General features: G+C 44.0%; 1 protein-coding gene across 7 annotated transcripts in view; it reads right to left on the reverse strand.

Annotated features, from left to right (window-relative positions):
* LOC133620350 (potassium channel subfamily T member 1-like) overlaps positions 1-17,636 on the reverse strand; it is a 289,334-nt gene that overhangs the window by 123,579 nt on the left and 148,119 nt on the right. Inside the window, exon 2 of one of the 7 annotated variants that reach the window (XM_061981790.1) lies at positions 17,574-17,612. The exons of 5 other annotated variants lie outside the window; for them this stretch is intronic. In XM_061981790.1, coding sequence (XP_061837774.1) covers positions 17,574-17,612 — 39 coding nt within the window. Of the gene's footprint in view, positions 1-17,573 lie in introns of all 7 variants that reach the window. One more of the 7 variants, XM_061981786.1, reaches the window with a different exon arrangement.

Here is a 17,636-nt window from a genome sequence, read left to right on the forward strand (position 1 = left end):
GCCCCGAGTTCATCTAAGATGAACTGATGCAAAGTGGAAAAGTGTTCTGTTAGTTGAGAGGGAAGTGCATAAGATTAAACAGATGACCAAATATTCATGTTAGGTCTAGCATGAGCAGCTGTAAGAGACTACAGTAAGTACACAACACAGTATGTACACAACACAAGAGAAGGTCCAAGCACGAACAGGAAAACACTAAATATTTATTGACAGACCTTTGGAGTGGTGTCTTCTTGGTAGTTCTACATTTAGCATAAGCTGCTATGATGCGAGGTTGTTTGCACTCAAATGTGCAAAAATAGCAAGGAAGTGGATGTGGAAGATTTCTGACAAGACATGAATACAACCTTGATTAAACGTACATGTCCTTTAAACGGGACTGTGAAACACAATAAGTAAATGGTGACAAGGTTGATGTCTAACTTGGGATCCACGTTGTTGGTTGGAAAGTGACAAAATGTCAAAGGTCACATCCACGTCACAAACTGACGTTGAATAAACGTCCTCAAAACGCGTGCTGTTCCCAAGCTAACTTTGACTTGCTGATGGTCAGGAGCTAATTCAACAAGTTGTCAAAGTTGTTTCCATGTCTTGTGCCTGCTGGGTGTACATCACAGCGAGTCGGCCATCGGCTTCAGATAAAAGCACTTAGAGGAGAATAACATTTTTGTAGCAGATACCTAAAAACACTCGTGCTGGCATATAAATAAATACATATATAAATAAATACACACATATATATATATATATATATATATATATATATATATATATATATATATATATATATATATATATATATATATATATATACATATATATATATATATGTATATATACATATATATATATATATATTGTGGAGCATCACAATACCTCCGAACAGGTGAGACTAGGCGGAGGGCCAGCCATCACAATGAAAGCATGCACCAGGCGGTCAAACTACGCCACCCTCTAGGTGTGGTCATTGAAGGCAAGTACATTCCTAATTTTTTCCTCAATCAGGCTGATGTGTGGCCACCTGCCCCAAGGCAGCTGTGTCAGGTTGGCAATCACTGTGTTTGATTTAAATAGCACCTCAGTGTTTGACTCATTGTGTGGCTGGCTCCCTGCTGGGAAATGTCTGCTTCCATCGGGCGGTAAGTGTGTTGCTCCACTGAAATATAGTTTGTAAATTAGTCTGCTGAATGTGTAAGATGTTTGAGTCATTGAATGCTGTGATTTATTTAACTTTGCACTAGTGATGGGTTGATGAGGCCTCATGAAGCGTTTCGACACATTGCAAAACTGTATTGATACTGTGTCGATACTGTGTCACTAAATACTGACATCTGCTGGACATTAAAAATCCCTACAGGCAACCTATGGACCGACTCAATTGACACTGATTTTATGACCTAGTACAGTGGTTCTCAAATGGGGGTACGTGTACCCCTGGGGGTACTTGAAGGTATGCCAAGGGGTACGTGAGATTTTTAAAAAATATTCTAAAAATAGCAACAATTCAAAAATCCTTTATAAATATATTTATTGAATAATACTTCAACAAAATATGACTGTAAGTTCATAAACTCCGTGAAGCACAAGCTCAGGTTTGTCACTAAAATGTCTGTCAAAAAGAACTGTGAAAAGAAATGCAACAAGGCAATATTCAGTGTTGACAGCTAGATTTTTTGTGGACATGTTCCATAAATATTGATGTTAAAGATTTTTTTTTTTTGTGAATAAATGTTTAGAATTAAGTTCATGAATCCAGATGGAGCTCTAATACAATCCCCAAAGAGGGCACTTTAAGTTGATTATTACTTCTAGGTGTAGAAATCTTTATTTATAATTGAATCACTTGTTTATTTTTCAACAAGTTTTTAGCTATTTTTATATCTTTTTTTCCAAATAGTTCAAGAAAGACCACTACAAATGAGCAATATTTTGCACTGTTATACAATTTAATAAATCAGAAACTGATGACATAGTGCTGTATTTTACTTCATCTTTTTTTTTTCAACCAAAAATGCTTTGCTCTGATTAGGGGGTACTTGAATTAAAAAAAAAATTCACAGGGGGTACATTGCTGAAAAAAGGTTGAGAACCACTGACCTAGTATATACAATAATATAAACCAAGTCATTGTATTTCATTTAGGATTATTTCATAACTTCATTTAAATAAAAATATATTTTTTGTCTTTTTTAGATACAGTCAATAAATAATGTGAACATGTATCATAACATGGAAATCTAAGAGAAGGTGTTGTGAATGAGGATGCTTGTGGACCTGGAAATTATTATTATTATTTTTTTTTTACACATTTTTATTTAAAAAAAAAACAGTTTTTCCAACGTATTCAATTTTAGACGCTTTCTCTTCTTAGTTATTATTTCTCCGGCTGTAGAAAAGACCCGCTCACAGGGCACAGAGTCAGCGTCAGTGCGACACAGTTCGCGTATCGGTCACGTGACCAAAACAGCTCATGATCGGTCACGTGACTTTCTAAAAGCGGTACGCGCACCGACACAGGGTTTCGCTCTATGAGCTCGACGCATGCGCCGATGCATCGGTGTTGCCGGACCCATCACTACTTTGCACTGATCAGAGATTTCTCTGCTATATGTTCCAGGCAATTTAGGAGACCTGATCAAGGTATGAAGAATGCGATAATTTGTTTGTTTAAATGAAAGCCCCAACCAGGAGGAATTTAAGTTAACCTGCATTCCAAAAAAGTGACTGAATAAAGCAACGCTGCTGCGTTTGAACCCTAACAGAACTGTCTCTGGGAGGTTGGTTTGTGACCGTACATCACTATATATATATATATATATATATATATATATATATATATATATATCCACCTTCAGTGACTTTTCAAGGGATCAAGAGCTTGGCCCTTCTGAGGCACTGGTGACTCCAGCAGATCCAGTGTCCCATTTCAACAGTGATGAACCCACCCTGGCAGAGGTTAAGGAAGTTGTGAAAGCTGCAAGATCTGGTTCGGTTCCCGGCCCCAGCGGTGTACCCTACAAGGTCTACAAGCAGTGTCCACGGCTCCTCAAGCGTCTGTGGAAGATCTTGAAGGTGATTTGGCGGAGAGGGAAAGTCTCTGCCCAGTGGAGATACGCGGAAGGCGTCTGGATCCCGAAGGAAGAGAACTCCAGCAACATCGAGCAGTTTCGTATAATCTCGCTGCTCAGCGTTGAGAGCAAGATTTTCTTTAAGATCCTGTCCCAACGACTTACCGAGTTCCTCTTGAAGAACGCCTACATAGACACCTCTGTCCAGAAGGGGGGAGTACCTGGAGTGCCTGGGTGCCTGGAGCATACAGGAGTGGTGACACAGTTGATCCGGGAGGCAAGGGAGAGCAAAGGAGATTTGGCAACTCTCTGGCTTGACTTAACCAACGCCTACGGATCTATCCCGCACAAACTTGTTGAAATAGCTCTGACAAGACACCATGTTCCTGGGAAGATCTGCAACCTCATCATGGACTACTACAACAACTTCGAAGCAAGAGTCTCCTCAAGCCAAGTAACATCTGCCTGGCACCGCCTGGAGAAGGGCATAATCACTGGTTGTACAATCTCAGTGTCACTCTTCTCCTTGGCAATGAACATGATTGTCAAGTCTGCGGAGGTTGAATGCAGAGGGCCAAAATCAAGATCTGGGACCCGGCAGCCCCCCATAAGAGCTTTTATGGATGACTTGACAGTGATGACCACATCTGTGCCTGGGTGCAGGTGGCTCCTCCAGGGGCTTGAACGGCTCATCACATGGGCAAAGATGAGCTTCAAGCCAGCAAAGTCCAGGTCTCTGGTCCTAAAGAAAGGTAAAGTGGCCGACCATTTCCGCTTTACTGTTGGAGGCTACTTGATTCCAACGGTGACCGAAAGACCTGTCAAGAGCCTGGGCAAGATCTTTGATAGCTCCCTGAAGGACGCAGTGGCTTTGCAGCAGACAAAGAGCGACCTGACCTCATGGCTCACAGCCATCGACAAATCTGGTCTCCCAGGAAAGTTTAGTCTCCCAGGAAAGTTTAAAGCCTGGATGTACCAACACGGAGTCTTGCCTAGAATACTCTGGCCTCTTTTAATCTACGAGGTACCAATGACAACGGTTGAGGTACTAGAGAAGACCATCAGCCAGTTCCTAAGGAGATGGCTGGGGCTCCCTCGGTCCTTAAGCAGCATTGCTCTTTATGGCCATTCCACCAAGCTGCAGCTCCCTCTCAGGGGACTGTCGGAGGAATTCAAGGTCACCCGCTCCAGAGAGGTAATGATGTACAGGGACTCCGTAGATGTCAAGGTAGCCTCGGCAGGAATCGTTGTTAAGACCGGGAGGAAGTGGCAGGCACAAGAAGCCGTAAGCAGAGCAGAGGGAATAAGCGGTAGAAAATGGATGGGATGGATATATATATATATAGAATAAGCGGTAGAAAATGGATGGGATGGATATATATATATATATATATATATATATATATATATATATATATATATATCCATCCCATCCATTTTCTACCGCTTATTCCCTCTGGGGTCGCGGGGGGCGCTGGAGCCTATCTCAGCTACAATCGGGCGGAAGGCGGGGTACACCCTGGACAAGTCGCCACCTCATCGCAGGGCCAACACAGATAGACAAACAACATTCACACTCACATCCACCCACTAGGGCCAATTTAGTGTTGCCAATCACCCTATCCCCAGGTGCATGTCTTTGGAGGTGGGAGGAAGCCGGAGTACCCGGAGGGAACCCACGCAGTCACGGGGAGGACATGCAAACTCCACACAGAAAGATCCTGAGCCCGGGATTGAACCCAAGACTACTCAGGACCTTCGTATTGTGAGGCAGATGCACTAACCCCTCTTCCATATATAATCCAGAGTGCCACCTCCTACCTCCCGTGTTGAAGACTTAAAGACACTGACTTATTATCTATGTTGCTGCAGGCTGGGCAGACGCATCATATATAGTATATATTGTGTGTGTGTATATATATATATATATATATATATATATATATATATATATATATATATATATATATATATATATATATAGAAAATAAGCAGATATTAACAGCAAATGAACAAGTGGATTAATAATACATTTTTACAGTTTGTCCCTCATAATGTAGACAAAATAATAGGTAGATAAATGACACAATATGTTACTGCATACGTCAGCAGACTAATTAGGAGCCTTTGTTTGTTTACTTACTACTAAAAGATGAGTTGTCTAGTATGTTCACTATTTTATTTAAAGACTAAATTACAATAATAAACATATGTTTCGTGTACCCTAAAATTTTTTGTTACAATAAAGACAATAATTAAATTTTTTGTGGTCCCCTTTTATTTAGAAAAGTATCTTAATACATTTTGGTTTGGTATCGGGACAACCCTAGTCTGCATAACATGTAATGGCAGTATTTTGGTCACAATCTTGCTTTCTTCAAGCTACTTTCTAGTGGTCTGTCAAAAATGAGCATAGTCACCATTTCCTTGCCACCTGTTCTATGCGGCCCAAAAGAGTAGGCTCACCAGTAACAGTGGGGGTTCTGGTGAGCCAAGCTGTCTCCTCCCCTAAGTCCCTATGCCGAATGCAGTTTTCTGCTACTCTCCGTTGGCAATCCCAGTCCTTGTCTCTCCTTGCTCTGGTGGACTCGGGGGCGGATGAGAACTTTTTGGACGCTGACGTTGCTTCCCAAGTGGGCATTACCATCGAGCCACTTCCCTCACCCTTGCAAGCCTATTCCCTGACTGGTCGACTCCTTGCCCGTGTCACTCACCGATCCGAACCTGTGCACCTCCTTGTCTCCGGTAATCATCTTGAACAAATCCAATTCCACATAATCTCTTCTCCTCATGCTCCTGTAGTCCTTGGTCAGCCCTGGTTAAGACTTCACAATCCTCACATTGACTGGGCTGCAGCCAAAGTGGTGAGCTGGAGCGCCTACTGTCTCTCCACCTGCCTGCGGTCTGCTCGCTCCCCTGCTGAGGACACAGTCTCTCCAGTTGTCGCAGAGCCCCCAGATCTGTCCAAGGTTCCCTCTGTCTACCATGACTTAGAAGAGTCCTTCAGCAAGCAACACGCACTGACCCTCCCTCCGTACAGCCCTTATGACTGTGCCATTGACCTGCTTTCAGGAGCTCCCCTGCCTTCCAGTCGGTTATACAACCTGTCCCGCCCTGAGAGAGAGGCGATGGAAAAGTACATCCATGACTCATTGGCTGCATTATTCGACCCTCATCTTCCCCACTCGGTGCAGGTTTTTTCTTCGTGGGTAAGAAAGATGGCACTCTACGTCCCTGTATAGATTTTCGAGGGTTGAATAATATCACCATTAAAAACAAATACCCACTGCCTTTGCTGGCATCTGCCTTTGAACCCCTCCAAGGAGCAACTGTGTTGTCCAAGTTAGATCTTCGCAATGCCTACCATTTGATTCGAATCCGAGCTGGTGACGAATGGAAAACAGCCTTTAAGACTCCCCTTGGTCATTTTGAATACTTGGTTATGCCCTTTGGCTTAACTAATGCCCCATCAGTTTTTCAAGCTCTGGTGAACGATGTCCTCCGAGACCTGATTAACGGCTCCGTCTTTGTGTACCTGGATGATATCCTGATTTTCTCCCGCAACCCGGACGAACATGTGGTTCATGTCAGACAAGTGCTCCAGCGCCTTCTTGAGAACAAGCTCTACATTAAAGCAGCAAAATGTGAGTTCCATGTTCAGTCCACAAGGTTCCTCGGGTTCATCATTGTGCCATTGACCTGCTTTCAGGAGGTTATACATGTACCGGTCAGGTGAAGGCAGACCCCGAAAAGGTGCGAGCTGTGGTGGACTGGCCTCAACCAACCTCAGTTAAACGTCTCCAGGGCTTTCTTGGCTTTGCAAACTTTTATCGCCGGTTCATCCGGAACTACAGTCAAGTGGTCGCACCCCTCACAAGACACACATCTCCGTCAGTCCCATTCACTTGGACAGCAGAGGCTGACGCGGCTTTCAAGGAGCTTAAGAGACATTTTACCACAGCCCCTGTCCTGATTCATCCTGACTCCTCACACCAATTCATCTTGGAAGTTGATGCCTCAGAGTCTGGAGTGGGGGCTGTACTATCTCAGCGTTCTGCCAAGGACCAGAAGCTCCATCCTTGCGCGTTCTTCTCATATCGACTAGAACTTGCTGAGCGCAATTATGATGTAGGTAACAGGGAGCTGCTGGCTGTCAAACTTGCTCTGGCTTGAAGGAGCAGAACACCCATTCATCATCTGGACAGACCATAAAAACCTGACCTACATTCAGTCTGCCAAGCGCCTCAATTCACGTCAGGCCCGGTGGGCTTTGTTTTTTGGTCGATTCCGCTTCACACTGACCTACCGTCCAGGATCCCGCAACGTCAAGCTGGATGCCCTGTCACGTCAGTTCACTTCGGAGGGTCCCACCAGTCCTGAGCCTATCCTTCCGGCGTCTTGTGTGGTGGCCGCAGTGACTTGGGAGATTGAGTCGGTGGTCCGAAGGGCTCAGCAAGACCAACGAGACCCGGGTAATGGTCCTGATAACCGCCTCTTTGTGCCTGACGCTGTACATTCACAGGTTCTTCTGTGGGCACACACTTCCCTGTTTGCCTGCCACCCAGGAGTTGGCCGCACCATGACTCTCCTCAAGCGAGACTTTTGGTGGCCTACCATGGATGCTGATACCCGTGCCTTCGTGTCTGCCTGTACTGTGTGTGCCCGTGGAAAATCCTCCAATCGACCACCTGCTGGCTTACTCCATCCCTTGCCAGTCCCAAGCCGCCCCTGGTCTCATATTTCACTGGACTTTGTCACTGGCCTCCCGCCTTCTCAGGGTAATTCTGTTATCCTCACTATAGTGGACAGATTTTCCAAATCAGTGCATTTTGTGGCTCTACCCAAACTCCCCACGTCCCTGGAAACAGCCAACCTCATTGTCCAGCATGTGTTCCGTCTTCATGGAATTCCTTCAGATGTGGTCTCGGATAGAGGGCCTCAGTTTATTTCGGAGGTTTGGAAGGCTTTCTGTCGGGCCATTGGAGCCACTGTGAGTCTGACTTCGGGTTATTATTATCCTCAGTCTAATGGGCAAACGGAACAGGCAAATCAAGACCTTGAAGCGGCCCGCCGATGCGTCGTTGCTAAGAACCCCTCCTCCTGGAGCACCCACCTGGTATGGGTTGAGTATGCCCACAACTCATTACCTTGTGTGGCCACGGGAGTGTCACCATTTGAGGTATCCTTAGGTTACCTACCTCCGTTGTTTCCTGCTGAGGAGGATGACATCTCTGTACCTTCAGTCCAGGCTCAGATGTGGTGTTGCCCCCCCCCCCCCCCCCCCCCCGTGTCATCGACGACCACCCAGTCTACACGGTCCGGCGGCTGCTGGATGTGCGCCGTCGGGGTAGAGGTCTGCAGTACCTGGTGGACTGGGAGGGGTATGGACCTGAGGAGCGTTGCTGGGTGCCGCGCAGCTTCACCCTGGACCCTTCCCTCATCTTGGCCTTTCCCCGCAGTCACTCGGGCAAGCCTGGGGGATCGCCTGGAGGCGTTCCTTGAGGGGGCACTGTCACAGTCTCTGTCTGTGTCTGTGTGTGTCTTTGGGAGAGTGGGCGTGTTTTGGGCGTAGGCTTTGCTCCAGCTCTCAGCCTGGCACAGCTGATCCCAGCACCTTTAATCGCTCACCTGCCTGCCATCAACTCATCACCTGCAGCCTACAAATGTTTGGACTTCACTCGGCACGATCGGCAGATCGTTTCACCATGTGGTAACGCTTCTCGCCCGTTTGTTCTAGAAGTCTAGCACTTTTGATAAACTTGCGAATCTGCCATTTTTGTGTTTTTTGGCTCCTCATTCTACCCGTTTTTTCCTCTGCCTTCAGTTCCCTACCTGCCGTGTGTGCCTGCCTCAGCGTGCTAGCCTCAGCCTGCTCGCCACGGCCTGCTAGCCTCAGTGTGCTCTCCTGGACTGCAAAGCCAAGGACTACGAGCTCCCTCCTTTCCCTCTGGTTTTATTAATAATAACCCTTGAACTTTAATTCTGCTTGTCTTTTCTGCATTTGGGTCCACCAGAAAGATTTTTTCTTTTTTTTCTTTCAAAGCTAAACTATATTGCCAAAAGTATTTGGCCACCTGCCTTGACTCACATATGAAGTTGAAGTGCCATCCCATTCCTAACCCATAGGGTTCAATATGATGTGGGTCCACCTTTTGCAGCTATTACAGCTTCAACTCTTCTGGGAAGGCTGTCCACAAGGTTGCGGAGTGTGTTTATAGCGATGTTCCACCATTCTTCCAAAAGCGCATTGGTGAAGTCAATCGAGAAGTCCTGGCTCCCAGTCTCCGTTCTAATTCATCCCAAAGGTGTTCTATCGGGTTCAGGTCAGGACTCTGTGCAGGCCAGTCAAGTTCATCCACACCAGACTCTGTCATCCATGTCTTTATGGACCTTGCTTTGTGCACTGGTGCACAGTCATGTTAGAAGAGGAAGGGGCCCGCTCCAAACTGTTCCCACAAGGTTGGGAGCATGGAATTGTCCAAAATATTTTGGTATTCTGGAGCATTCAAACTCCTGAAAAACAACCCCACACCATAAATCCTCCTCCACCAAATTTCACACTCGGCACAATGCTGTCCAAAATGTAGCGTTCTCCTGGCAACCTCCAAACCCAGACTGGTCCATCAGATTGCCAGATGGAAAAGCGTGATTCATCACTCCAGAGAAGGCGTCTCCACTGCTCTAGAGTCCAGTGGTGACGTGCTTTACACCACTGCATCCCACGCTTTGCATTGGACTTTGTGATGTATGGCTTAGATGCAGCTGGTCGGCCATGGAAACCCATTCCATGAAGTTCTCTGCGTACTGTACTTGAGCTAATTGGAAGGTCACATGAAGTTTGGAGCTCTGTAGCAACTGACTGTGCAGAAAGTCGGCGCCCTCTTTGCACTATGCGCTTCAGCATCCGCTGACCCTCTCTGTCAGTTTACGTGGCCTACCACTTGGTGGCTGAGTTGCTGTTGTTCCCAAACTCTTCCATTTTCTTATAATAAAGCAGACAGTTGACTTTGGAATATTTAGGAGCGAGGACATTTCACGACTGGATTTGTTGCACAGGCGGCATCCTATGACAGTTCCACGCTGGAAATCACTGAGAGCGACCCATTCTTTCACAAATGTTTGTAGAAACAGTCTCCATGCCTAAGAGCTTGTTTTTTTTACACCTGTGGCTGGGCAAAGTGATCAGGACACCTGGTTCTCATCATTTGGATGGGTGGTCAAATACTTTTGGCAATATAGTGTACTTGGTCCAGCTCCTCCTGGGGGATCCCTTTGGCGTTCCCAGGCCAGTTGGGAGACAGATTCACCAACGTGTCTTGGGTCTTCCCCTGTGGCCTCCTAACCAGATGCCCGAGCCACCTCATCTGGGTCCTCCCCATGTGGAGGAGCAGCAACTTTACTCCGATGACCTCCCGCATGAAAGAGATTGTTACCATCTCTCTACGGAGGAAGCTCATTTTGGCCGCTGATATCCATGATCTGTCGGTCACGACCCAAAGTTCATGACCAAAGGTGAGGATGGGAACGTAGACAGACTGGTAATTTGAGAGCTTTGCCTTGTGGCTGAGCTCCCTCTTCATCATAACAGACTGATGCAGAGACCGCATCAGTGCCTATGCTGCAGCAATCCGCCTGTCCATCTCACGATCCACTCTACCAATTGCTGGCATACCATTACAAATGGTCTATTTACTGTTATTGAACGTACCTCTTCATTGTATCCACCATTGCCATAAATACTAAGCACGGACCCCACCATTAAATGTCGTTTCTGGGATAATCCTTCTGTAGATTGGTACAGTCGTGGTCTAAAAGTTGACATACACTTGTAAAGAACATAATGTCATGGCTGTCTTGAGTTTCCAATCATTTCTACAACTCTTATTTTTTTGTGATAGAGTGATTGGAGCACATACTTGTTGGTAACAAAAAACATTCATGAAGTTTGCTTCTTTTATGAATTTATTATGGGTCTACTGAAAATGTGAGCGAATCTGCTGGGTCAAAAGTATACATACAGCAATGTTAATATTTGCTTACATGTCCCTTGGCAAGTTTCACTGCAATAAGGCGCTTTTGGTAGCCACCCACAAGCTTCTGCTTGAATTTTTGACCACTCCTCTTGACAAAATTGGTGCAGTTCAGCTAAATGTGTTGGTTTTCTGACATGGACTTGTTTCTTCAGCATTGTCCACACGTTTAAGTCAGGACTTTGGGAAGGCCATTCTAAAACCTTCATTCTAGCCTGATTTAGCAATTCCTTTACCACTTTTGACGTGTGTTTGGGCTCATTGTCCTGTTGGAACACCCAACTGCGCCCAAGACCCAACCTCCGGGCTAATGATTTTAAGTTGTCCTGAAGAATTTGGAGGTAATCCCCCTTTTTCATTGTCCTATTTACTCTCTATAAAGCACCAGTTCCATTGGCAGCAAAACAGGCGCAGAGCATAATACTGCCACCACCATGCTTGACGGTAGGCTTGGTGTTCCTGGGATTAATGGCCTCACCTTTTCTCCTCCAAACATATTGCTGGGTATTATGGCCAAACAGCTCCATTTTTGTTTCATTTGACCACAGAACTTTCCTCCAGAAGGTCTTATCTTTATCCATGTGATCAGCAGCAAATTTTAGACGAGCCTTAATGTGTGGCTTCTGGAGAAAGGGCTTCCTTCTTGCATGGTAGCCTCTCAGTCCATGGCGATGCAAAACACACTTGACTGTGGACACTGACACCTGTGTTCCAGCAGCTTCCAATTCATTGCAGACCTGCTTTTTGGTGCTTCTCGGTTGACTCTTGATCGTCCTGACCAATTTTCTCTCAGCAGCAGGTGATAGCTTGCGTTTTCTTCCTGATTGTGGCAGTGACAAAACTGTGCCATGCACTTTATACTTACGAACAATTGTCTGCACAGTTGCTCTTGGGACCATAAGCTGCTTTGAAATGACTCCAAGTGACTTTCCTGACTTGTTCAAGTCAATGATTCTTTTTTTCAGATCTGTGCTGAGTTCCTTTGACTTTCCCATTGTGGTGTTTGTAACCGAGTCTAATGACTGCATCACATGAGCCCTATTTAAATGGGCTCAGAGAAGTCAACAGGTGTCGTCAATCATAATCACTCACATGAAGTTAAGAGGCCATGAAGCTAATTTGATTTGATTGTAACTTTTCTACATCACCAAAATTGATCATGTATGTTGCTGTATGTATACTTTTGACCCAGCAGATTTGCTCACATTTTCAGTAGACCCATAATAAATTCATAAAAGAAGCAAACTTCATGAATGTTTTTTGTGACCAACAAGTATGTGCTCCAATCACTCTATCACAAAAAATAAGAGTTGTAGAAATGATTGGAAACTCAAGACAGCCATGACATTATGTTCTTTACAAGTGTATGTACACTTTTGACCACAATTGTAAGTAAGTACATTTTATTTTTACAGATAAAATATAGATAGCCTGGAATGCCAGGGTTTTAAAATTAGTTTTTGGGATCTTTAGAAAATCCCAAAAACTAATTTGGGATGTACTGAGGGGCCCCACCATGCAACTGAAGAATAGGGGCGTAACAAGTCAGTAATGTACTGAGGGGCCCCACCATGCAACTGAAGAGTAGGGGCGTAACAAGTCAGTAATGTACTGAGGGGCCCCACCATGCAACTGAAGAGTAGGAGCATAACAAGTCAGTGATGTACTGAGGGGCCCCACCATGCAACACATGCAAAGTCAGGACTAAAATCTTCAACTGAATTTGACTGGAAGCCAATGAGGACTGCATCAAAAGGGGGTGATGTGAACTGTTCTGGTCTAAAGTCTGGCAACGGCATGTTGTACCGTCTGAAGTCTCTGTAGCGTTGACTTGTTGAAGAGAGAACTGCAATAATCAATACCAGATTAAATGAACGTGTGAATGATCATTTCCAGATCCAATTTTGACAGCAAATTTCTCACTTTAGAAATATTTCTGCGGTGATGAAAACAGTTTTTGGTCAGTTGACGACAGAGACCCTCCAAAGACCGAGACTGATCCAACACAAGCCCAAGGTTTCTGAGACTAGTTCTAACAGATGAGCACCGAGATCTTTTTATTGAGAGCAATTATCAGAGTTTCTGTTTTTGTTTTTCCAGGTTGTTAAAACCATCTTTATAGAGGTTTGCACACTTGAAGAGACTTCATTGACAAACACAAAAGGTAAGGCGGCACTTCTTTACTCCTCACAAGAGACTGGAGGTTCATGTACTGATTTGAGCTGGTTCTTACAACCAATAAACACCGCTGGAGAAATGAAAAATTACTATTTATAGAGATATCCGCTGAGGTAAATAATTAACCAGGTCACAAATAATGGCAAATCTCAAATGGCTCCTTTGGAACAAAGCACAATTGTACAAAACTACACAACTAATACTAATACACCGCCACACCATCACAGATGCTGGCTTTTCAACTTTGCGCATAGAACAGTCTGGATTGGTTCCTTTCCTCTTTGTTCCGGAGGACACGACGTCCACAGTTTCCAAAAACAATTTGAAATGTGGATTCGTCAGACCACAGAACACAGAACACTTTGCATCAGTCCATCTTAGATGAGCTCGGGCCCAGGGAAACGTTTCTGGGTGTTGTTGATAAATGGCTTTGGCTTTGCATAGTAGAGTTTTAACTTGCACTTACAGATGTAGCGACCAACTGTAGTTACTGACAGTGGTTTTCTGAAGTGTTCCTGAGCTCATGTGGTGATATCCTTTACACACTGATGTCGCTTTTTGTTGCAGTACCGCCTAAGGGATCGAAGGTCACGGGCATTGCAGCTTACGTGCAGTGATTTCTCCAGATTCTCTGAACCTTTTGATGATATTACGGAGCGTAGATGGTGAAATCCCTAAATTCCTTGCAATAGCTGGTTGAGAAATGTTGTAATTAAACTGTCAACAGATGCCTGAGCAAATTGTCAAAGTGGTGACCCTCGCCCCATCCTTGTTTGTGAATGACTGAGCATTTCATGGAAGCTGCGTTTATACCCAATCATGGCACCCACCTGTTCCCAATTAGCCTGTTCACCTGTGGGATGTTCCAAATAAGTGTTTGATGAGCATTCCTCAACTTTCTCAGTCTTTTTTGCCATTTGTGCCAGCTTTTTTTTAAACATGCTGCAGGCATCAAATTCCAAATGAGCTAATATTTGCAAAAAATAAAGTTTCTCATGAAATATCTTGTCTTTGCAGTCTATTCAATTGAATATAAGTTGAAAAGGATTAGCAAATCATTGTATTCTCTTTTTATTGACCATTTACACAACGTGACAACTTCACTGCTTTTGGGTTTGGGCAAGGCCTACATGGGTTGTATTCAAATTTTCGGCACTCGTGGGGATTGCAAATACACAAAAACCAGTAACAGGCAAGAAAAGTGGGTTTTATATAATATGACCCTTTTAATATGCATAATATGTATTTAAAAGGGGATATGACTGAAACTATATCATGATATAAGTGTTTTATACCAGTCAATAATGATCAATTACTTTTTTTCCCCCACTCATTTTGACTTTGTCTTCTCACCCCATGCAGAAAATCAACCCCGAGACAACAAGATGGTGCAACCAAACTTGATTGGCTGTTAACGTGTCACGCCCACTGATCACTTCCTGTGTTGCCAGGTGACCATAGAGTAAGTGCCTTTGTTCATGCAATCAACCTTGCTTTGTAACTTCCGGTTTTGTCCGACCAAAACATATATTTGTATAGAACGTTTTACATAACTTATTTTTCATTGATATTGATATATTAAAATCTCTTGATGTGGTTTTATGGGCCCAGCCCTACCTGGTCTTATTTGTTTTGTCTTGTGAAGAATCCCGGGCACTAGTGGAATGTTTGAAGGTGCGATACAAATAAACTTTGATTGATATTTTGGCTGTACCAAGTCTGATAGATGCACACAGGTTCCATTTCCTATTAAACTACAATGAAGCTGGTTTGAATGTAAATACATATTGTATATTACAGGAATTAAGGAATTACAGGTACAAATATGTCCTCATTCTGACACATTTTCAAACATCTGCTGTAAGAGTAATTTGTTGGTAATAAAACATGACATATCGTATTTTCCGGACTGTCAAGGGCACCGCTAAATAAGCTGCGACCACTAAATTTTAGAAAAAAACATTTTTCCCCCAGATATAAACTTTGCGAAATAAGTTATTTACACAGACATACATTAATTGTTTCCAAACAGTGCCTGTTACGTGGCAGTAAAACGGATGATGAAACAAAACAGAAGGTTTTGTCATGGACCCACTAGCTAAACCACAGGTGTCAGAGTCAAGGCCCGGGGGCCACATCATTTTATATGGCCCGCAAATGTCTTTAAATGAATGTGCGCCAATAAAGTACTTAATCTTTTCCTACTAAATGTATTCAATTTGAGAGAAAAAAAATACATGTACTGCATGTATTTGCATATCTTTTTAACTTTGATATCATCGACTAATGCAACAAATATATTATCTTACATTCCATAAAATGTATAACAATTTGAATAAATACTTTTCCTGCCGCACCCACAAACCTTTAGAAATAATAACTAATTTCCACATATTAGTCACACTGAACTATAAGTTGCAGATATATACATTAGGAAATTAGTTATTTACACACAAGTATTTTTTAAATGTTTATTTACATACCTTGATTTTTTCTAAACACTGCCTGTAACACGGTAGTAAAACGGCTGATCAAACAAAACAGAAGTCTTGGTTATGGACCCACTAGCTGCAGAAGCTAGCTCTCCAATCAGCTGCTGCAGAAGCTAGCTCTCCAATCAGCTGAACAGACTCAATAACTTCATGGTGACGTTTCGGTGAATTTACTGAGGAATTTGTGAAACTGAAACGATACAAAAAGAATGCCATTGTAAGTTAATAATACTAACACTGACACTCATAAACATGTTAGCTAATGCTAACGATGCCCGCTTGATCACATTACTGTAGCACGTACAACGACGCATGAAAACACTCCGACAGACATCACACATGGGACGGTTTAGTAAGTAAGAATTGTTTTAGTTTTATTGTAAAACTTGCAAACATTGCTTAGGGTAACGCTATGGACAGCTACGAGGTGCAACAGCACTTCTACTTCCGATTGAAAGCACTAAATGGAAGGACATTGTATCACCTGCAGTGAACGAACTCCATTCATCCAGCCATTTTCTACCGCATGTCCCTAACGGGGTCGCGGTCGGTGCTGGAGCCTATCCCAGCTTCACACGGGCGGAAAGCGGGGTACACCCTGGACAAGTGGCCACCTCAATGCAGGGCCAACACAGATTGACAACATTCACACACTAGGGACCATTTAGTGTTGCCAATCAACCTATCCCCAGGTGCATGTTTTTGGAAGTGAGAGGGGCCTATCCCCAGGTGTATGTCTTTGGGGGTGGGAGTAAGCCGGAGTACCCGGAAGATAATACCAAAGCACAAACAATAACACAGCTTTTTAGTGTGTTTGCTAGTTGTTTAAAAAAACAACTATTTGTTTTATGGTCGTCAGCGAAGAAAAATCCATAAATTAGCTGTACCGTTTTGTTAGCCGCTGGGTTCAAAGCGTAGGAAAAAAGAAGCGGCTTATAGTCAAGAATTGACTGTACATGGTTGTGGTCAGGATGCTACGCTGGCTAACAAACAATGCACTTATGGGAATAATTATGGCAGCTTTCCCAAACGCTTTGCTTTATGAACAGGAAATGAAAACCTGATTGCTTCCTGTCAAGTTTAATGAGAGCTGAGGCTTTTATCTGCAAATCACAGGAAGTACTTAAGTGAGATATCAGGTGTTTGGGTGGCACTTCTTGCAGAAGAACAAACTGACCGCAGCAGATGTGCTAAAATATTAACCAGACGTATTCCGATTGTTTCTGGGCTCCACTCGGAGACCCAGGTGGCAAGAATCCCTGCAAAGCATTTTTTTTACTGAACCGGCGCAAGACGAGAGATGGCGGTAAGAGATGGCACGTGCGTCAACATGTTTACCACTGTATGTTCGCAGGGAGGGAAAGCCATTATCTACCAGCAGCACGGGGTTGCAAAGACATAAATATCAACAAGACGGTAAATGATGGGTGTGACTACAAGGTACATAGAACCTCTCAGACTGTGCTGCTGTGTGATGCTAGCATGCACAATGTACACAACAATCAGTGCATCCACATGTTGGCAAGAAAATAATATTCGAGAACACATGCTGCCTTTTCACCATTTGGTGTAACAATAACAATAATTCTTATTCTCCGGAAGGTTTTAGCACAACAAGTGTTGAAAAGGTAGCCGTAGATGCAATATGGAGCATCATTGCCCAGGACAATGGCCGTCAAACATGGAGGACTGTCATGTGCAAAGTCACCGACTCAACAGTGCCACAAGGGCCGAGCTTTTGTCTCCTCCGAGCATCCATTGAGACATGACCATGCCATGCAAGCATGATGCTGCCAGGAACTTACTGGGCATTGGTGGAGTCCATACTGTACTCCTCCTGATACCTGGATGCAGCACAGATAGGCAGG

The sequence above is a fragment of the Nerophis lumbriciformis genome, linkage group LG24 (assembly GCF_033978685.3).
Source record: "Nerophis lumbriciformis linkage group LG24, RoL_Nlum_v2.1, whole genome shotgun sequence".
Classification (NCBI taxonomy): domain Eukaryota; kingdom Metazoa; phylum Chordata; class Actinopteri; order Syngnathiformes; family Syngnathidae; genus Nerophis; species Nerophis lumbriciformis.